General features: G+C 37.6%; 1 protein-coding gene across 12 annotated transcripts in view; it reads left to right on the plus strand.

The window, feature by feature from the left end:
* PPM1B (protein phosphatase, Mg2+/Mn2+ dependent 1B) overlaps window positions 1-23295 on the plus strand; it is a 63213-nt gene that overhangs the window by 21204 nt on the left and 18714 nt on the right. For 3 of the 12 annotated variants that reach the window (XM_042789477.1, XM_042789476.1, XM_042789475.1), the window contains 3 exons: window positions 6754-6896; window positions 18683-19546; window positions 21134-21251. In XM_042789477.1, coding sequence (XP_042645411.1) covers window positions 18701-19546; window positions 21134-21251 — 964 coding nt within the window. In that variant the 5' untranslated portion in view covers window positions 6754-6896; window positions 18683-18700. Of the gene's footprint in view, window positions 1-3553; window positions 3654-6753; window positions 6897-11649; window positions 11788-15222; window positions 15247-17696; window positions 17832-18682; window positions 19547-21133; window positions 21252-23295 lie in introns of those variants that run through there. The other 9 variants (XM_042789480.1, XM_042789479.1, XM_032989288.2 and 6 more) reach the window with 8 other exon arrangements.

Raw genomic sequence — 23295 nt, forward strand, 5'->3', positions numbered from 1 at the left:
GGGCATCTTAAAATTTTGGAGCTGTCACCTTTGCTCTTAGCAATGGAAGTAGACAATTCTGTCAGGTTTCTTACCTCTTTGTCCTACAATATTTTGAGGTTTGTACCAGTAGAATTTATTATCCAAATACACATACTTGTTACAGAAATAACCAACCTGAAATCTGTTGCCTTCTCTGAATTTTGTGGCAACTGGTTCTGTAAGAGTTCTTCATGGTCTTACACTTATGATGTTTTCTTGAATGGCTTAGCTAGAAAGAGCTAAGCCCTTTCTACTCCTTAGTCAACAGAGAGTTTTTATTTGCAACTTTACTTATGAATTTGAATAATATCATAGTTTGCTAACAGCTTGCTCTTCTCCTGGGGAAAGGAATGACAAACTCTGGATGCTTTTTAATACTGCTATAGAAGATAGAGTGTATGAGACAGTTTACTTCTGTGTGAAGTGAGGTGTGGCTTAGGGACATGCTGTTTGACATGGAGGCCTTCTGAATAGATGTGCGCTGTAACATCATGACAGGTGTGGTGGATTTTTTCTCAGAACATTTAACTAGTGCTCAGGCTGTGATTTCTGCTTGCTTTAAGCAGATGGATATTTACAAAATGTAAGTAATCCACCTGGAGTGACTGTTTGGTTTTTTAAAACATTGATTTGGAGGCCACATGTTCACAAAGACAACAAATGGACAGATGGTTTCAAACCAACTCATTAGCTATTGCTACCTAGATATTCTAACTAGCAAGATGATAATAAATTTACCTCATGAGGAAACACCATAAGAATGTGCTCAAAAGATAGGCACTTCAGTAATAAACATGATCTTATGTTGCCCATGCATATCACTCTGGTGTGTCTGAGTTGGAATTTTGAATCCCCCACAAGGAAGATGGATGTTTGCAGACTATGCCCTTTGCATTAAGAAAAAAGAAACACAAATCGATGCAGAATATGAACACATCTTCCCCAACCTGCAACTTGTGGATTGCTGTGAAAGATAATGCTTATCTAGAACTTTACTTACACTATCGCTATAATGTAAGATATGATAAAAGCTAGTTAGAGACTTTTGTAAGCTCTTCTCTGAAAAGTCCTAACAGCCCCAGTAACCATGCTTGTTCAGAGTAGAGGTTCTCTGCTTACAATCCTCCTTTGTAATTTTTAATTAAGTTTTTAAGTTTTAACTGAGATTTTTGTGTGTGTGTGTGTGTGTGTGTGTGTGAAAGAACACTAACATATAAATGCAATATATTTTAATTCTTCAAGGTACTCTCCTCCTTAGTTCAGCTAATGATCAGATAACTGAAAATGAAAATGTTTTGTACTTGGGTACTTTTACTGAAGCATGTTAGGTGGCATTTCTCTTCAGCATTCCTGAAACTGGATGTTTAAAAGGCCATCCAGCATAACTGATTGAGAGACAATTTCATATTTCTGTGCTCGAGTTACGCTAAGCGTAACTCTGATCTGTTGCAGGAGAAGAGAGGAGTTAAGTGCTTGCCAGCGTTCTCCCAGTAGGCAAATGTAGATTGAATATGTGCATTCTGAATTCTAGTAAGGCTGGCTTTTGGGATTCCTTCATCTTCTGCTTGTATAATTCAACAGTTTGAGTTACTCATCAGCTAGATGAGCAGTCTCCGCTTCAGGCATTCACTTGTACCAGTGTAACTATCTACATTTGTTGCTCAGCCACATAGCATGGAAACTGGAACGAGGTGCTGAGAGCAAGTATTGCTTAAGCTACCACAGCTGCCAAGACATCTACATAGCCATAATGCAAATTTATTGATCTAAAGCTCACCTAGAGGAGTATTACAGCGAATTTAGGAATTAGAGGTGCTGTACAAATATGTGTTAAAGAAAGGCAGTTCTCTGATGTTGTAGTTTAACTATACCATTTGTGTGGTGATATTTAAAAGTATGGGCCTAATTAGAATGTTAAGCCCATAGTATTATCAAGCTTTTAGATGAATATAAAATACTAGTCTTAACAGTGTGTTCCTTTTGGAGATTCAGCCTTGAATAGTAAAAATTATTAACTGCCAATAAAAGTTTGAACTGCAGACTTCAAACTGATGAATTAAAGTTTCACCAGAACCCCAAGTAAACATATTTCAAGGCATTTAACTCCTTAAGAAGCCCTGGGTGCTACTTCTACAATGCAGTGGAAAGATACTGTTGTACTTTTTACAAAACCATGATATAAGATGAACTGCTTCAACAAGGATAGAGCACTTAAATTACTTCATAGAGTCTTTAGTTTTGAACTTTAGTTCCATTTCCTTCCTTTAACTGTTGTAATAATGAGTGTTTTAGTGCAGCTTCCATGTTTGAAGAAAGGAAAAACAAAACAAAAGCATGAAAAAACTCCCATACCCACAAAAACAAAAATTAAGGCTTTGCCCAGTCTTGGTTGATTAACAGTGTTTTTGTATAGAACCAAGAACCTACTTAGCAAATGCAGAGAGAATTCAGTATCTTTTATGACAAAGGATGAACAACTTTCTCTTTAGGGAGAAACATTGTCTCAAGTAATTATACAGAAATTAAATCTTGTTTCAGTTCGGGCTTTGTCATATATGTAGACTAAGGAAGAACTAATGCATAAACTTACAGCACAACTAGTGCACTGCCTTGGTGCTCTTATGTTCCCAGAAAAATCAGGTAACCTAATGAATGCCTCTTTTTAGGAGATGCATCTTATCTTAGTTTGCTGTGTGTTGGGAACATGCAGTTGGGAGGTTACAGTACGCTACCTAACCTGTGGTAAGCTTACACTATTGCTCTTTTCCTTCTCTTGCCTATTATCTTTTACTTCTGCAAAATCTTTTACTATCTTCTGTGTGAATCAGTTTACAGTTCTGGGAAATTATATTAGCAGTGGTGGTATTGTGATGTCGTAAGGTCAATTATGACACATTAGATTGTAGTTTTCTGTTGATGTTTAGGGAGTAGGTTGGTTTGTTTGTTTACGTGTTTTAAAGCAGCAATGATTTGCTTATCTGTGAAAGGTCAGAATCCTAGCTGGTTGTAGAGCAGAATAAAACCAGTGCTTTTCTGGTGCTCTTACCAGAGTCTGGAAACTTGAGAAGGACTGGATGTTGTGGTAGGTTTTGTTTGTTTTAAACATTGGGATTCAGCGTGAGGATCATTAATTAGTGCTTTGCTACCAGGGTTAAGTATGTATTTAATCATCAGGAAGACCAGCATTTGATACCTACCCTTCTGTAAAATAATATGATAGGGTTCTTCAGATTTCTCCAGACTGCTGTTATGGTTTGATCCCAGAGGGCAACTGAGCGCCATGCCGCTGTTCACTCACCCCTTCCCCTCTCAGCACTGAGAAGGAGAAAACAAAAGGCTATGGAATTGAGATAAGGACAGGGAGGGGGGAGTTACCCATTATGGTCATGGGCAAAAGACAGACTCATTAAGGGAAAAAATAGAACATCACTTAAATTCAAACAATAACAACAACAACACTTAGCAGACAATGTGGGACAGTGGCAAGCGCCACCACATCTAAAAACTTTCTACCCCCCTGCCTTCTTCCCAGGCTCAGCTCTGCTCCTGATCTCTCTACGTCCTCCTCTGATGGCACAGGGGGAAGGGGATTGGGGTTACAGTCAGTCCTGCTGCTCCTTCTTTCTCAAGAGGTGAGGTGAACCCTGCATGTTCCTCCCCTGTTCCATGTGACTCCCCTCTCACTGGAGACAGTCCTCTATGAACCCTCTCTGGCTTTAGTCCTTCCCACAGGATGCAGTTGTTCCCATGCTGCTCTGGCATGGGCCAGCTGGCAGGTTGCAGTCCTCTCAGCATCAAACTGCAACAGCTGGGGCCACTTCTCCCCTTAGTGTCCTGACTTCCTTAAGTACAGACACCTGTCCTGGTGTGGGCACCTCAACAGGCTGCAGGTTGGCCTCTGCTCCACTGTGGGTGGCAGGGGGGTGGCCCTGCTGTCTCACTGTGGGATACAGGGGAGCTCTGCTCTGGCGCACCTTCCCCTTTCCCCCTTCCCCTTTCCCCCTTCCCCCTTCCCCCTTCCCCTGACCGTGGTGTTCATATAGGTATCCTTCTTGTAACTTTTCCACACAAGTCCCAACCCCCTCTCAGGTTCCCCTTCTTGAATACGTTCTCTCAGAGGCACAGCCACTGTTGCTAATTGGCTTGGCCCTGGCCAGAGGTGGGTCTGACTTGGAGCTGGGAGAGCTTTGAGAAGCTGCTCACAGGGGCCACTGCTGTAGCCCCCTGCTCTGCTACTAAAAATCCTACCACAGAAACCTAGCACAACTGCATAGTTTTTATTTTTTTTTTTAATGTGCTTACTTTTGAATATTGCGTTTGGTTCTTCAGCAGTGGTTTACTTATGGTGTCTTTGGCTGCATAATCTTTACTTTCTGAAGAAAATACTGTGAACATGGTGAAATTCAAGTTCTTTATTAGCCAATAAATATTTAAGATGTGCACAACTAAACTATCCTATTGTAGGGTACTGGTATCTTAGTAGCAAAAATTACGGAAGTTTCCTGAACTCACTTAGTCCTATTCAAATATTAAGCATTTACATACTCCAAAGATTGAAGGAGCCCGAATAAAATGCTCTAAATACATCTTGTAATTTTGTTAAGCCTTTAATAGGAAGGATTCTGCTTTATTCTTGTGGTGTAATTTATGATGAGAAATCTTGATTTCATTTCATTTGTGTATGTGAGCATTTTCTGCACACAAATTATTGGGGACCTGGATATAATAGCTTGGTATCCCAAAGCTGCATCGTGAGTCTAAGTGTCTTTTCATGTGTGAAAAAAAAACCTGTGCATCTTATTTGTAAGAGTCACTACTGTGCAGAAGTAAGTAGGAGTACTGTCCCCTCTTTGTGCAATATTCAGTGGTGGAGTAAGATGTTTGTGTTTTGAGACACTGAATATTCTATTTCTCACTTCTGAAAACTAGTATACATACAATTTGTGTAAATAGGAGCATATTCCGGGGTAAGATGCTCTTAGCCCAAAATATCTTATCTTCAGTCTGCCCTACTGTAAGCAACCTGTCACCGTTTTCTAATGAATGGTCTCACATCCTCTGTAGAGTAGAAGAATTTAGGAGGGGTCAGGCCTCTTGCTTCTGGGAAGCATAATGCTTGTCTTTTGGTCAGCTTTTCTGAGTCAGCGACTTGTAAAGATTACTGGATAGCATCAGAAGGACTGAGGCTCCTGAGCACTGCGTGTGAGCACCCTGTACCCTCCCAGTTAAGGGGATTTTCTGAAGGTGGGAGACAGTGCTTGTAGGGAATTGCGTTCCGGTCACACATTCTGTGTTTGTGCCCTAGTCAATGGAGTATTTAAGAAGAGGGAGTTAGGCTGTTTTGTGCAACTCTGTGAATCTGTGCTGTCTAGTTATTTCAAAACACCTTTTCACAGTTCATTAATGGTTTAGTGAATGCTGCTTAAGGTGTATTTTCCCAATACTCTGAACAATTCTGAATCAGCAGCAACTGCTGGTTCTGCATTTCTGGCATTGACACTTGTCTGATCCTGCATTTCCTAAGCTGGTTTGGAGAACTCAGTTGTCAGAAAATAATTGACTTTCTCTGGCTTAGTTTGATTCCTTAAACCATCCATCCTGTTGTGGTGCCTAAGAAAGCATGTTGGAGAAAACGCAGGGCTTGCAGCAGTTTAACAGTACAGGCATAAAACTTACTGAACCCCTACAATTCTTCTTCAAACAGTAGCAAAGTATTCCTTCTTACAACACTTTTTGGTAGCTGAAGAGCACTGTTTAGTGTTTAGAAGAGGCGAGCTGTAATGAAATGTTGTCATAGCTTCTTTCTTCAATCAGTGGTCTTAAAGTCAAGGTCTGCAGTATGTCCCCTTTATCATTCAGCTCATTGGTGACTCAGTCACCACTGCTGTAATCAGTTTAAAATCATCAGTGTTACAATAAGGCTTATATTTTCCTCATGCCCCAGACAAAACTAGCTGTTATCCAGAATTCCTACTGCAATAGTTCCTTCTACCAGTGTACTGTCATGGTAACTTTTGTAAGATGCAGTTGTTTATAAGATTAAATATGTAGTCCCTGATCCATGAAGGAATTTGGGCATTTGCATTCTGTTCGAAACAATGGGTAGATGCCTAGATGCTTTTGTAGATACACACATCTGATTTGTCAGTTATCTCTATTTTAAGCTGAATTTATGGTTAATTTTATAGAAACTGCTTTTAAAGAAACATGATTCTTATTTCAGAGGAGCTGAAATACTTCTGCAACTGAAGCTTACTGCTTTTGTTTTAAACTCTTAGGCATTTTTATGTCTAAGCAAGCAGAGTAAAGAGCTTACAAATTACACATGCTGCGCGTGGTGGGTTTAAGTCTTGTCAAACACAAAAGAAGTATACTCGTGTCATTTGAGCAGGTGGAAAAAGTTAAGCAAATAGTACTGTTATGCTAGCAGGCATGAAAAAGCTCTTCCTTATGTTACTAAGTTTAGGGACTTGAATGCCAGGTAATAGGCTAGATGACTTTTTAAGTGCTAGTCTGTGCTGGTGAAGGAAATACGACAAAAATCTGAGTCATTGTTAGCATGAATCTTCAATATGGTGTTTAGAGAGTCTACTGAAAACTCTTTTGACATCCAGGTGTAGCTTTAGTTCGAGCACTTCTATTTACGAGAAAGTTGTATTAGTGAAAAAAATCATGTACAAATCTATTGTAAACCATCTGGAGTAGCTAACTACTTTCTTTGTTTGTTTCTAGGAAATACCAAAATAAAGCATATGTTGTGTCCTGTACTGTTATCTCAAGGTTTTGCAAGTCATTGTTATGTGCTTCATGGCAGCAGGAATGTAAACTAATTCTTTCAGCACTGAACTAGAACCTTAACAAAGTTGCAATTACAGGTAAGAACAAATTCTGCCACTTGGAAATTTGTGGGAAGGTGTAATTTCTTTTACTTTGACTGTGTTTTAATTTGTAATTGACCAATACTTTAACAGACATTTCAGAACAAATTGTATGAAATGATGTGTTTTTTCTTCTTCAGAGGCATTTGAATTTTGCTTAATCTTATTTTTAACAGGGAGGAAATAAGTAAAGTATAGCTTCTCTCTGCTATAGTACAAAGCACTGTTAATAAATGGGGGGGAAAGTATTTTTTCAACACCTTAATGTGTGCTGACTCAGATTTTGAGAAAGGTATTTTTTCACACAAAAGACTGTATGGTGTCAGTCAGGAAAAGTCATGAAGTGTTTTGCCACTGAGTTGAGATCAGCTTACTGTCTGTGGCTTTTTTCCCCTCAAGGTCTATATTTCCTTAAATGTGCTAATAGCAGCACTACTGCTTAAGTTAGCTTTTTAAATCAGTTATAGAAGATCTCTGAATTTTCGTTAGAAGTCCACTGTAGCTTCAACTCTTGAGTCACCTTTCCAAGCTTAAAGGTTGATGTCTTCTTTCAGATCAGTGAAAACGTTTTGGCTGCTGGTTTTCTATGATAACTTTATCTGACAGTGGTGGAGATAACTCTTGTCTCCCTACTTAATCACTGTATTTGAAGCTCATGTGTAGGGAACTATAAGTCACTGTTTTTTTTACTTCCTTTTAAAAAAGGATACATTCAATGCTACAGAACTATATTAATTAGAAACCCAAAAGACACCAGAATGAATACCTGTCATAGAGGTCGCACATTTTGGTTTGTATATTTCTGAACAATTTATTTCTGTTTTTAAACAGGGAATATGTGCTTTGAAGACTATCAGTGAAATAGCTTTATCACATATGCTGAACCTGCAGATTTATGATCATGTTAAGGCCTTTCAGTATTGATTTCACACTTTGGTAACTTTGACAGGAAAAGTTACTTCTCTTAGGCTGCATTTGTCAATAGTGGCAGGACAGGAGTCTGGACTGTTGGTGTCAAGCAGTGTAATATGTTTTATTCTGAAGTTGGATGATCCATAGGTCGGTGACAGATTTGTGCTGAGGAGGTGGCATTGATATTTCTGCTGCTACAATAGCAGGGTTCAAATGTGGTTTGTGTTTTGGTTGGTTTTTTTTTTTTTTTTTTTGGTTGTCTTGATTGAATGTTTGTACTTAAATTGTAGTGAGGTAACAAGTTGAAAAAAGGCAGAACTGTTCTTATCCTGTGCAAGTCATAGAGTAATTTAAGTTGAAATGGACCTCTAGCATTCATCTAGCCCAACCTTTGTGTCTGACTCTGATTTCTGTGTGAATCAACAAGTCAGCCCTCAATTATGTAAATAAATGGTTTAGTGTTCTACTGTAGTGCTGCAGACCTGCTGTAGAACACTTAAACAGGTCTGAAAGACCAGAAAAGGAACAACTTACTGATGATATGAATTGGTGATTCATGCCTGCCCTATTCTCACAAAAATGTGTCTGAACCTTTTAGTAAACAAACATTGAGAAAGGTAAGAAAAGAGGCTGTCTTAAATGCCTAAATTTAGACAAAGGGAGAACTCATTTTTAGTGACATACTGCTTCATGCTGGTAAGTAAAATAAATTCTTCAATTTTAATACCAGTAGTGTATTGGCTAAACAGTGGTTCTCATTCTTCAAAATCTTAGATGTTTTTTTTTTTTTTTTCAATAAGAACCTGGCTGGTGGCGGTTAGATTGATGACTGAATAGAAGCAAACTACATCTAACTTAAAGTAGTTGGTCTTTCACTGAATTCAGAGAACCAAAAAAAGTGATTCTGCATAGAAATAACTACAAACTTGTAGGGAAGGATCCACTTTTATACTAGGCCAGTGTTTTGTAGTATCCAAGTGCCACATGTGCATCAGTTTTGAATTGACTAGTAAAGAAGTGAGAACATGCTACCGGCTACGGGAAGTATAAGCAGATACAGACAAACAAAAGGAATTTCAGTTAATATCATGGGATATAAATCTTGTCATAGTATGGTCACTAGAGATAAACAAGAGTACAGTAGAGTCTTCCGGTTGATATAATATATTGCATATGGAGTTGCAGAGCTTGAGTTAAGGACAAAATGTGACTTCAGGGTTAATAAACTCGAACCAGGTAATACCTGATTTAACCAAGTAGGCCCATTTTACGCAGGGGCCTGTGCATCAAACTCATACTTGAAGAAAATGATAGGAGAACAAGAATACTGGCCTATGCATAACTATCTTGGATTTTAAAGACTTTAGCCTTCATTCTGTTCCCATGGAGGTGCTAGAAGCAGTAGTCTGTTTACTTTGCACTGTCTGGGCCCGATATTGTTGTACTTGATGAACCAGATTGGGTATTTATATATCTTATGTATCACTTTTTGTATAGTTACTCTGTAACTCTGATAAACTGTTTGCCCATGACCGGAGGGTATTGAATTTCCCAGACTTCATAGTGTTTGGCAGAAGTCTTGGTAAAGAAAACCCGAAGTTTTTACCTGGAAAACTGAAATGAGTGACGTTAAGACATAGACTATAGTAGACTCTTCCTTACTGAGGGTGACACTGTATTCCTCCTCTTCAGTTAAGTCCCTAGCTGTGGTGCCAGTGTGAATTAAGGGCTGCTGGCTGTCAGAAGGCATACTGGCAATCACAGAATTATGTGTACCTAACTAGGAAGAGCACTGCATATTTTTTTTTAAACTTTCATTTGGGCACAAAACTGTGTGAAGTAGATTTCTGCGAATTATGTAAGGGTGAAAGCTGCATGATGGAGGCTTGGTAACTGTAAAAATGCCTCAACCTGGGCACTGATGGCTTTGTACTATATGCTGTGATTGCAAAGCTAGATTGAGTCCACTTTCAAGTATTTTTGAAGTTCATCTTGAATGTTTGAGGTATGATCTCTAACTTTGTACCTACTAAAATGCATTCCAGAAAAATAAGCAGCCACAACATAGAAGTGTGCAACTCGTCCATGAGAGACAGACGGTTGCCATGTAGACTGGACTTTGAAGTTCTGCAATTGCCTAGCCAAGAAAACAGAGTATAAAATGAACCTCTGAAAAAGACCATGAGCATATATGTTTTTTTGGTGTTAACGACATAACTAAAAAACTTACAGCTCTTAACCTCTCTCGTGGTGCTCCTTTCTATATTTTCCTTGCTGTCTTCCCTGTTGAAGGTTACTGCCCCTTGGATCTGCTTTCTAAGCTTCTGACTTCTAAACCCACTGTAGTCAAAGTCACTAGGTTTCAAAATACTAAAGCTAACTTTGCACCTCTTCAGTGAAATAGTTCAAAGAGTAAAGGCAAAAATGTTTCAGCCAGCAGTTCTGAAAGAAAAGAAATTGCTGGCACAAGGTAGTGGTGAGTAGCTGAGGCAGAGCAGAAGCGGTAGTGTTTTCCTGTATTGCTACTGACATTGAAAATAGATGTGAATCCACAGTGTTAAATTACGCTTGTGATTGTTTTGTACCTCCAGACGGGTTTAAAGTAGTTGAAGCATGTTCTCAGATCTTCTTGATAGCCTTTTTAACTTGCTGGTTTAAAAGTAGTGTGGTAGGCAGATGTTGTGTGTTCTGTTTTTGTTATTGTTTCTTTTCTCCCAACTGTTGTCACAATAGAGATGCAGAAATTAATTTCAGAGTTACAGCTGTAGCTCCTAGGCATGTATTCTACCTGCTGATGGGGATAACTTGCAAACATTTTGAAATTCCTGGTTTAAAAGCCTATTTGGCTTCTTTCATGTCATCCTAGCAGGAAGAGTTTTTAATAGTAGGCTCTATATTCAAGTTTTATATTGATACTTAATTTTTTTCTGTCAGTATCTTTGGCCAGCTGAGATCCTTCTCAGTCATGACTCCCATGGTCACAGATTATTTGAAAACAAAATAAAACCATCCTCAAAGCACATAAAGCCCCACAGTGAGCGGACATGAATGATAATCACTGTCCTTTTATGTAGTCCATTTTTAAGTGAAAATAAAATATTCAGATCTTATTCTGAGATTCCAGTAATTGCTGTTTGACTCTGCTAGTACTTGTGGCTACGTCGTTAAAGCAGCTGATTGCAGCCAATTTTCAATCAGAACTCTTGCTCAAAAATGCAATAACTATTTGCCTAATGTAAATTCATGTAGTGCCATCATTTTTAAGATCAGTAAGTCAATAGCGATCCCAAGTTTTCTGGGATCAAAAATAAAGATCTTTAAAGCTGGTTTCACTCATCAAATGAACTTGTATTTAGTATATGGAGAGTATAAATAGATAGTATAATGATAGTATATTGTAAGTAAGCACAAGATTAGTAGAAGATTATGTGCCATATTCTGTCACTCTTGTGTAAATTGAAGGGTACAGGGAATCTTTATGAATGTCAAAACTATCTACAGTGTGTATAGACTTATGTAATGCCTAGAATGTGTGTATGCACATACATACACACTAGTGAGAGAGTGCAAGATAGAGACAGAGAAGCTTTCTACCAAGGCCAGGTTTGAGTTTTATACTTAAACTGGAAAAACTGCTTCTTCCTGCACTTCCAGTAAGCTTTGAAATTGTTTGTCACAGACGTTTTGATTATTTATTTGTCATTTATGTCTTTAATATCTAGTGCAGCATTTTCTCTATTGAAACGTCATTCTTTTTTTATAGCAGGAGCACATGTGTTTTGTAACAGGAAACTCTGGCACTGTTTCTTTTCCACAGCACTGACTTATTAAAAATGACTGGCCTGTTGAGTGAATCCTTCTGAGGAACAGACATTTTACAGTACGTTTTTATGACCTAAACCCAAAAGATTGATGTTGGACCATTCTCATTATATGAAAAAATCTGTTATTGCCTTTGGGACTGTTGGCCATCAAGGTATTAGTCTAGTTCTGATGTTCTCTTTGAAGCTGACATGTGATCTGAAAATTATTTTATAGTATCTACAAAAACTTTGATTATGGCTTTTAGACCTTTGTAATCCAATTACATTTTGGCTGCCTTCATGACAACCAGCAAGTAAATATTTCTGCCTGTTAAATATAAATGTATATAGAAAGGAGTATGCTTTTAATTTAAAGTAGCTGGCTATTTCTCCTTCATGATGTAGTAGAAAATCATGGATAACTGTAACTGAGCAAGAACCATTTGCAGTTTTATAAGTAGATCTTGGGAGAAAATTGGTGGGTGTGGTTGTTTTTCTTCTAAATAGAGAAGCTCAAACTTACACACAGACTTGATTTTAAGACCCTTTACTATATGGATGATCTCATATAAAAGAAAGCCTTCACTGTGTAACTGTGGGGAGAAGGATACTGATCACGAATTCTTTCTTGCGTGTCAGAGGACATGGCTTTTGTCATCATACTTTTGTACCTCAAAAGGGTAGATGTCTTTGGTTTCCTGAGCTTGAATTATTGCTTACGTTCCTTGTATATGAGATAAGGACCTCATGTAGGACTTGTATCAGGTAGGAAAAATCAGAGAAGAGTGTATGTTAGGACTTCCGAGAAGTAAGCCATGGGTTAGGTTTTTGTCCTGGGTAAGGGATGTCAGCTGTTGTTAGACTCAACACCCTGAACTCTCTTGCAAATGGCTTAGCTATTGATTTAAAACTAGAAATGAAGAGTGTACAGTAGAGCAGTAGTTGGAGCCACTGTTTTAGAGCATATTGCTCAGATTCAGGTTCTTCCATTGCCAGAAAGGGGGAAAGGCCAGTATTTTCTTCCCCTGAAGGCCCTCCAATAGCCTTTGGGCCTTGGTGATTATTGGCATATACCAGGTGATTTTTTTTTTTCTTCTTTTTCTTCTTTAAATTTTTAATTACTGTTCTTATTCTTTTATTTTTCCGTGATTTGGGAAGACTACTGGAAGAAGAGAATCCTAGATTTCCGTTCTTGATCTAAAGAATATATACCGTGTAAAGAATAGTCTGTGGAGCATGGATGAGAGCTAAGGCCTTCTCTATTTCCATTACAGTTTTGGGAATTACAGTAGACATGGTCTTCCAGATTTTGAAAGTTTGAGTTAATAATTTTACGTGTGGTAAACTTTTCCACCAGAAGGAACTGAAATTGTTTTCTCAAACTAATGTGTTAGCAAATAAATAACATTTAAAAATGGGATCTTTGGAAATAAAATCTCAAAGGCTGAAGGAGTAGTGAAGTTTTAAGCTTATATATATTGATTAAAACCGTGACTGAATTACTAGCTGGAGGTGAGCACTTGATCTGTTCCTCTGCTGGCTGTGTTTTCTCTTAAGACTGTATCTTGTTCTGCAATGCCATAAGTCTGTCAAGAAATGTTGACAGGTTTTGAATGTTGAGAGGAAGAAAAATAAAGCCTTCAGTAACAAGTAGGACAGTGGAGGAATACTCACTCTTAGCACCTGTGATACCATATTGAGGGGAGTGGTCAGTAAGCCAAAGGGTAGGCCTTAACAGTATATAGAAAGATCTTGACAGGTTGGACAAGTGGTTTGATGATAACCTCAGGAAGTTTAATCAAGTCATGTACCTGGAATAGAGTAACCTTGTCCCTCAGTACAGGCTGACGGATGACTAACTGGGAATGAGCTTTACAGAAAAAGAAGCATGGGGTCTTGGTGGACAACCAGAACAAGTGAGTTCAACATTAGGGAGCAGTGTCTCTGCAGCAATGTAAATTTGGGCTGTATTAGAAAAGGTTTATCCAGCATGTTGGGAGAAGTGATTATTTCGCTCTATTTGGAACTTACGAGCCTGCATCTGGAATGCAGTGTGGAGTGTTGGCCTCCCAGTACAAGAAAAGCATAGACACACTGGAGCAAGTTGAGCAGAGGACCACTCTGTTATTTAGGGACTGGAGCATGTGACGTACAAGGAGAGGTGAGAGCTGAGTTTATTAGGTGTGGTGGTGAAAAGGCCAAGGGATGGATCCAGTTGCTGTCTTCCCACTATAAAATGGGAGGGCATAGAGAAGGTAGAGTTATATTCTTCCCAGGTATGTGTAGTGAAAGATTAACAGGCAAAGAACACAAGTTGCACTGATGGGGCTTTTGTTTTCATTAGGAACTTGGTCAGACATGAACTGGTTGCTCAGAGGATATGGAATCTCCACCCTTGGAGTTGTTCAAAACTTGACAAGGATCTGAACAGCCTGAGCTCTCTTCAGTGTTGAATAGCATACTGATTCAACTTTGAATAGGGATCTGGACTAGATAAGCTCTAGAGGTCTCTTCCAGCATGAATCATTTTATGATGTAGTTTGTGGATTCTGACCTGACTTAAACGTTATTTAGGTGCTTGTGTCAAGATTGACTTGTATCTAGCTGAGTATGCTTAAAATGAGATGAAAACACCACGTTAGACCTATGATAGTCTTTGCTTCCTGTTAGATTTTTACAGGTTATTTTGGCTGAGACCCATTTTCAGGTGTTCAAGTCTGTTTGCTGACCTAGCCTGAGATGTTAAGAGGTACAAAACTAGATGTGAGTACCAGGGTACTGTTTTTCCAGTGGAACTGTTTTCTTTCCGTAACCTTTAATTTTGGAGAAAACAAGTAGTGTTTTGTTTGTTGCGTTGTGTTTTGTTTAGTTGGTTTTGGTTGTGAGTTTTGTTTGGGTTTTTTTTGTTTGTTTTTTTTTTTTTGTTTTGTTTTTTTTTTTTCTAAAAAACTTCTTTGCTAAAAAAGTAACATTTAAAAATCCCTGATTTACTTAACCCATTTGTACATAGGTAAATATGCGGCTGAGTTTTCTGCTAGAGATAGCTCTGTGTTGGCACTGTAGATGTGAAGTTCAAATTACATTTGTGCATAAGACCTGACAGTATACTGTATTCACCTGTATGCCATGTCATTGCTTGTTATTTTCTTTAACTTCTAGTATTTTTAAAAATCAAAAAATTGGTTTAAAATTAAGTTTTTAGTGGAACAAGTGCATCCATTTGAAGTTGTCTTTGTGACTTATCACTGATAATTTTGATTAAAAACCCGAGTTTCAGTGAGTCAGTGAAATCACCGTTTCTTTCTTCCATGCTCAGTGAAATGGCTTGACTTTTTCAGCTCGTCTTCAAACTGGTTGCTGCTTTATATAGTCTACGTAATATACACAGCAATAGAAAGATTTCTTCTTCTGCGTATTTGGTGTCTTCTATAAGACCAGCCATAAGCTGATTCCTAGACTTACTGTCTCACTGATTTCAAGTCCATCTCTGCATCCTTTAGTAAAGATTTGTAATATTAAATAGGATATTTAGAATATCTATAATATAATCTTAAATAATTAATAATTAATTAAATCTTTCTTTTCAGTTTCTCTCTCCTGGGCTGTAAAAAGTGAAGCTACTTATGAAATAGGTAAAGCTAAGATGTAAAATGTGCCTCTAGTGGATTTTTTTTAAACAGCATTTTTAATTTTATGTATGTATGTGGAACACAATGCTCAATACTAAGCTCACAGGCTTTTGCAGTTAAATAGATTTTGATCTTTTTCCGTACTCAGTCATATGATTTCTTCCACGCTTTTGATTTTAAGAACATAAGGACATACTTAACTCAGTTAAGTAATCTCATACAAGGTCTTAAGTGTTGGAGGACTTCTGTCATGTTGGCAGCATTTCAGTCCTGTATTACGTTTTTACTGGTAAGAATGTTTTTTTTTGTGCTTTTAAAATAGCTTTATGTTGTCTGTAATTTGTGAATAAATGGTCATCAGCTATTAGAATCCTCTCGCAGATCTCCTTTACTGATATTAGTTGAACTGTTAAACTATGTGGAACTTGTTCAGCTCTTAACTGAGAACATCAGTTGCCAAGAACGCTTGTTTGTGGTGGTGTGTAGCACTGCCTTGCTTGGCTTCTATGACACCATTTGATACCTGATTCTTTATTGTTTTTTCAAAGCAAAATCAGATTTTTCAAGAGAAAGGCTTGTAAAAAGCATGTTGGCTGGGAATCTCACTAAGTAATGAATACCACATTTCTGTTGCTCTGTGTTGCTTCCACTAATTCGCAGCATTAAATGCTCTTTGCAGATTAAGAGGGAAAAATAATGATTCAAATAATTGTGAGCAGAATGTAATTTAGTACATTTACTTGCAAATTACATACAGTGTGAGTCTTACAATGCATAGCATAAGGTTGTCTAGTTGCTTTATCTTCATTTTTGCTATCCCAGGTAATATAATTAGAGGCCAGTGGATGGTGAATACAGAAAAAAAGAATAAAGATTTGTAGTTTCTTGTGCATGGAATTCTTTAGATAATATCATAAAATTTAACTGATTTTGGAGGTGGGGGGAGTTTGGGAGGGATAGTGTGTGTTTGAGAGGGCTTGATGACTTTTCAAGTTGTTAAAAGTGTGGAAAGTATTTTGAGAATGTTAGATGAGAGCTTTGTATTAGATGTGCCATCATCTGGGAAGTTGGTATTTCTGGTTTTGCTTTATAAAATCCGGTTTGGAGACTGTTTTTATGTTTATGTGGCGTAAAATCAAATTTGCAACAACCTTTGAGCAAGCTCTCTTAGTAATTTGGTTTTACTACAGATTCTGCAGCTGAGGATATATACCTTGTATATGGAATACCCAGTATGGAGAACAAAAAAGGCTCGGGACACTTTATTTGATGTGTCACAAGTCTTTTTTTTAATATCTCCTTAAGACAATTTACTAAGTGCAACTCTTGTGTCTTGAAACAGCAGACTTGATAGCAGAAGTTTAGTACATAGAGACAACTGATATACCAGTGTAGAATTCCCTAATAAATGAGAGATGATCAAAAATCATGGTAGTGTCTCGTAGCTGAACTACAGGGGCATAATAGCACAGTGTTAGTGTTTATATTGTCCATGCAAAACCTCAATTGCTATCTGACTGCTTAAGAAATTATCTTCTCTAGCAAATCTTTCTAAACTTGGAATCTCAACAGTGTTTTATTCCATGTCAGAATAGCATAGTATTGAAACATAAGAGCTATTTAAATTTCTGGCATTTCTCGGGTGATTTGACTTAGCCAGGTGTTTTTTCTCTACTTTTTTTTAAAGGGCCTCAAGTTACAAGATGTTAAATTTCTTACAGAACCACATTGCTCCTTTTGTGTAATGTTAGTTGCACCTCTATCAAAGGCAGTTTAACTTGAATTAAGACAGACAGTTAAACTAGGCTAAAAAGTAAACCAGAAATGGAGCTGCTGCCATATTTGGTGAAGCTTGTCAAAATTTGCATTAAAGTAAGCATGGGAGACACAGTTCAAGAGAGGCATAACTGGTGAGCAAACTGCTGGGGTCTGTGTAGTAGTGGGGATCTCAGCACTTCATGGAGATCACTGTAGCAGAGAAGTAGTGTAAAGGTTGGATCATCAGGAGGAAAGTCCTGAAGTATTGCCTTAAAAAGGGAGGTGGGCTACAGAATCTAACTGTAATCTCTTCCTTGTTGCATTGTACTATTTATTTTTATCACTCCTGTCAGAAGAAGTTGTGTATACTGAAAGTATCTTTAGATAGGGGGAATGGCAGAAATAAAGATTTCTTAACCTCTTTTTCTGACCTGGTAACAAACTTTTGAACTAGAACTAGATCATTGTGATTCTGCAGGCTTGGTGGGTACTAGTGTGTCAGAGACCTAGTGACTGACTGCCCAGGATCAGTCATGGCAGAATTACCTCAAATTCTTCTTGGATGAAGCTTGCTGTAACTTTCACATCCAGTCACTAAGAGTTTCATGGGGCAGTAATTTTTAGCATGATCAGAGGTTGTGGTATCTAAGTTTCGGAAGTTCTCAGGAAAGTACCGTGGGATCTTTGGATTAAAGAATGTGTTTTCTGCTGACTTTGTAAAGTGCAAGGTAGTTTTTCACATCTACATAGGACAACTGATTCTAGTACAGGAAAGGAAGTCAGAAGTCCTCTAAAGCTTCAACACAGATTATTCACACTTTACCTGCAAGGTTGGTCTCTGGAGATGGGTCTTCTCATATATTTTGAAGTAGGTCTCCAAATATTGAAGAACTCCTAACTTTCTTTGGATTATTTTTGTTCCTTAGCTCCTATCTCTTGTAATTGGAAACATTTTAGAATCAAGATCAATGCATCTTTGAACTTAAAATCACATGTAAGCACATAAATGTCTTTTAGGGATGGTAAAAATGTAAATGTTGTTTTACAGAAGAATAAGTATAATTTAAGACAATCCTGTGAGAAGTTTTCTTGAATCAAAGTGGGATATGCTGCCTTGTTTCCTTTCAGAGATGGTCTACATTCCCCTGTTGTCACTTCTGCCATGCTTTACAAGAATACAGAAGTAGCACGGTACATTCAGAGCTAGTGAGACCAGTCAGTTACAATTTTTGAAGTATTAGCTTTTCTTCATACCACAATAAAATTGGAGAGAGAGTAGGAGTGATCTGGTTGTTTTTTCCAGCATGAATTAGTTTCTGCAGAGAATGACAAAATTAGCAGGGCTGCAAAGGTATGTGGACTACTCTGCCTTAATATGGAGAACCTTTAATTTTGATGAAGTAGCTCTTTAAAAGACAAAACACCTCACCTACAAAACAAACAAACAAACAAAAAACAAACAAAAAACACTAAAAAATGGAAACAGGTATGTTTAAGTTCATACTTCATTCATGTCACCAATCAGTTATTCACCCCCCCATTGTAGTTGTTGTAGTTGTTGACTTTGGAACACGTGCATGCTTTATCACTTTATTTATAAATAAGAAACACAGAAAAGGGATAACAAAACTTATGTGGAATAGTGGTTTTATAAATAAGACTTCTCTTCTCTGTTTTACAGATTCAGTACTGCATAAACATGGGTGCATTTTTGGATAAACCAAAAACTGAAAAACATAATGCTCATGGTGCAGGGAATGGCTTGCGATATGGCCTCAGCAGTATGCAGGGATGGAGAGTGGAAATGGAAGATGCTCACACAGCTGTTGTAGGTATTCCCCATGGCTTAGAGGACTGGTCCTTTTTTGCTGTCTATGATGGTCACGCAGGATCTCGTGTTGCAAATTATTGCTCCACGCACTTACTAGAACACATCACTAATAATGAAGACTTTAGGGCAACAGAAAAACCTGGATCTGCTCTTGAACCTTCAGTGGAAAATGTCAAGAGTGGAATCAGAACTGGCTTTTTGAAAATTGATGAGTATATGCGCAATTTCTCAGACCTCAGAAATGGGATGGACAGAAGTGGCTCAACAGCAGTGGGAGTTATGATTTCACCTGAGCATGTATACTTTATCAATTGCGGTGATTCACGTGCTGTTCTCTATAGGAATGGACAAGTCTGTTTTTCAACACAGGATCACAAACCTTGCAACCCAAGGGAGAAAGAGCGAATTCAGAATGCAGGAGGCAGCGTAATGATTCAGCGTGTTAATGGTTCATTGGCAGTTTCTCGAGCTCTGGGGGACTATGACTACAAATGTGTTGACGGTAAAGGCCCTACAGAACAACTTGTTTCTCCAGAGCCTGAGGTTTGTGAAATTTTAAGGGCAGAAGAAGATGAGTTTATCATCTTGGCTTGTGATGGAATCTGGGATGTAATGAGCAATGAAGAGCTCTGTGAATTTGTTAAGTCTAGACTTGAAGTATCAGATGACCTGGAAAAAGTGTGCAATTGGGTAGTGGACACATGTTTACATAAGGTATGTAACTGTTTTCTCCAAGCAGCTGTTCTAAAATGATCTTCTGTTTAGATGGGTACAGTGTTAACAGCAGTTCCTGGCCTACTCTTCCCCTTCTTCCTCTTCCTTCCCTCAAACTTCTGTTCCCATTTGACTGTATATTATTGCTGAAGAATATACAGCCTCATTGTTTGTGCCTGGAGAGGTGATAGCAATTGCAAAAATAAAGGTTTATTATTTTCTCCAGTAATGCTTGCATATGGTTCTAGCACTAAACTTTGTTTTCAAATACAAAATTTTTAAAATTAATAAATTCTGTGCAAGGCGTTTTGTTTGGGTTTTTTTGTTGTTCTTTGAAGTTGAGCAGTGTTCCTATCCTTTGCATAAAACCAGTGCTCGCACCATCTCTTCAAGGTATGGTTTGTCTGTCATCTGAAGCGATGTCCTCAGCTCATTGTTGTAGCTTAGATGGAGAAGCACTACTTCTGCATCTGAGCTTGCTTGCAGTCCTCAAATTCAGAGATTGTTTGGTGCAACTACAGGTTGGTCTACAAATGTTTATAGTTACACCATTTCCAGCATTCTCTGAAAAGCGCAGCTCCTACTAGTGCAAATAAGTTCCCTCATTAGGTCACAGACCAAACATGCAATTTAGAGGAAAATATTAAAGTTAAGAATTCAAACACTAAAAGGGTAAGTAATTTTATAAAGTCAGATCCTGGATCTCTGCAGTTTGTAACGATATTAGAATGTTCTCTGTCTTCAGGATGTGAATTGTACCACATGATATTAACTGCTGTAAAACATAAGTTGTCCCTATATGCTTGGTTCAAAAGGGAATGTAGAGAAACTCTTGAGTGCTTCTGAAGGAGTTTATTTTAAAGTCAGATTCCTACTTAATTTCTTCAGGAGAAGGAGTTGTGATAGATGACAGAAACTGTCTGGTAGGTTGGGTTTGCACAGAAATAATATGCAATGACTAATGGCTTAATTGTACCCCAAAAAAAAATAAAAATTAAGATCTTGATTTCAAACTAGGTTCTTCTGGAAGATGATAATCTGTAAGGTCAGATTGGCCATACTAAATGAAATCATATTTTGTACTTCCTGTATTCAAGATGCTATGTATGACACAGGTGCATTCTGGTAGACGTTACATTCATTATAAATCTGTTTTACATGAATGCTCTCAGACGGAAATAAATTAGTAGCTGGAGCTAGCTATACTAGTAGTCTAGGATAAGTATTCTGCATTTCATTTTGCAACGAGTTGTTTCTTAACTTGCCTTCAAGTAACACTAAAAAAGTGTCTAAATTCTGACATGTTTTCTTGATATTATTTTCAAACAGTTGACATGTAAACGAGTCCATGAAATATTTTAAACTTTAAGAATGTACAATAGAAATCAGTAAAAACAATTTTAGCAGGTAATGTAGTTGGGAAATGTAGAGGTTCTTACTAATCAAAATACAGTTTTATTGCAAGGTTTCTTTTTTCTCAGGTATATCTATAGTACTGTATTTGGAACAAGTAAAAATGTGACTAGAATAGAAAAATTAAAAATAAGACTAAAGATCCTAACTCTTCCTTTTTTCTTTGTTGTATAGGGGAGTCGTGATAACATGAGTATTGTACTAGTTTGTTTTTCAAATGCTCCTAAGGTCTCAGATGAGGCAGTGAAAAAAGATGCTGAGTTGGATAAGTACTTGGAATCACGGGTTGAAGGTAAGAATCCATTTTGTTCACTAGAAATGCTGTCATAACCTTCAGCATGAAGACAAGAACCCTGAAAGCCATCATGTCACCTATATGCTGGGTCAAACTCAGGCCTGGTTACAACTCCTAATTTTTGTGTGTCAGGAACCATGTTTTAAGCCATGTGGTTAGTTTATCCTGGTATTCTGCAAGCATTTTCTTAATATGAACTTTAGGTTTTTACTTATCATTACAGGTCAAAATGCAATTACTTGACCTTGCAGAGTGTTATATCAGCTAAGTAAGTTCTGATATTGCTGATGTTGTGCTTACAAAATATTGAGAGGTACTAGTGATACTTGTCCGTTTTTTGTGGAAGTTTCTGACAAAAAGAAAAATCTGTATTGGGTTTTCATGAAGGGACAACTTATTCATCTAATTATCCAGGCTTTTTTAATGATTTCTATTTAAAACAGCTGTGAGTTTTATTTTTCACACAGACAACTTTTTAAAATGCACTTTTGTGAAAACTTAATAGTAGAAATGATCAAAATACCCATGAATACGAGAGCCTTAAATCATCCTTTTGGATTCTGAATGTTTACCAAGTGTGTGTGTATGTGTGAATAAAACCCATATAATCATCTAGAACTTTGATGGAGGACTAAACTTAATTTCTCTCTAGTTTCATTTAGTCACTGATTTTATAACGCTTTACTAATCCAAAAGGTTGAATGCAGCTTCTTCTCTTAAGCAGAAACAGGTAGAGGAAAGTTAGCTTGGCTAAGAATGAAAGGGTTGCCCCTTGTATTTAATGTCAGAAAAACTGACATTTGAAACAGGCTTTCAAACTGTTGCTTCTAATTTAAAATCTTTCATCACTGGTTAAGGCTGTTCCAAGGTCTGACAACAGCTATATGTAGTAGTCTCCTGCTCTCTTCAATCTTTTCAATTATGCTAGTGGTCTGGGTATAACTCAGCTTTGGTAGAATTGACTGAAGTTCAGGGTTGATAATTGAAAGTTTGCCTTCTTAATAATGTTTTTCTTACGTTGGTACAGGTTTTGCTGAAGCAACTGATGCATGTAAATAACCGAGTTTTTCAAACAGTTTGTCTGGCTGTTAACAGTGTTATCCTAGCAACATTTGTGAGGTAGCATCATTGGAGAGAAGCAGTCATCAGAAGTCTTGAAAGCCTTGTTAGGATTCTTTAAACTTACCTAATCCCATCAGAAGAGTACTGAAGCACTGTCACCCACTTACGATGATGCAGCTTATTAACCCATTTGTTGGAGCTATCAGTTATAGCAACAGTATTCGAGGAAGGAGAGGGTTTACTGAAGAGAAAGCTGGATGAGATAACTTGTACCCTTTCTTGACTTGTTTCAAGTCTGGACTAGAATATTCTGATCACTAGATTCAAGTTTAATCGTGCTTCATGGAGATGTGGTCCCTCTGTAGATGGATGTAGCCTTCTTAGATGGTTTTGTTACCGATGCAGAGACCTGTGGCTTGGCTTTATACTGTAGTGTTGCTGTCCTGATGGTACTTCTCATATTGATACTGAAAAATGTGGTATTGTCAGTCTACAGGACTGTTCTTCAGGGTTCCATGAAAGTAATTTTAAATTTGGATGCAAAAATGTTTGGGACTTTGCAGGTGAAAACCAACATGAAGCTACCATCTTGAGACTGTAACAAGGTCTCAAGGACATAAACCACAGCTCTGGCCACTAACTGTGTGGGCTTGAGCATTTTTTATGAAATAAGATGTGACTGACCAAGTTCCTTCAACATGGATCCAGAAACTTTCCAGGCACCTGAGCATGGTGTATATAATCTGTAGAGGTAAAATACGTAATTTCCTTTCTTAAAACTACTTGATAAGAATTACTAATACTTGATTCCGGCACTATCACATAGGAGATAGATGCTACTTCTGTTTCTCTTCTTAGTTTTTGTTTATTTGAATGTCTGAGACAATCACTGGCTTTTTAACATGCAGTAATGCATACTGAAATGACTGGTTGGATGTGCTTTTATTCGTAACTTCATATCCGAGTAAGTAGCATTAGG

Source organism: Tyto alba, unplaced genomic scaffold, assembly GCF_018691265.1.
Source record: "Tyto alba isolate M040663 unplaced genomic scaffold, T.alba_DEE_v4.0 Super-Scaffold_16, whole genome shotgun sequence".
NCBI classification, from domain to species: Eukaryota; Metazoa; Chordata; class Aves; order Strigiformes; family Tytonidae; genus Tyto; species Tyto alba.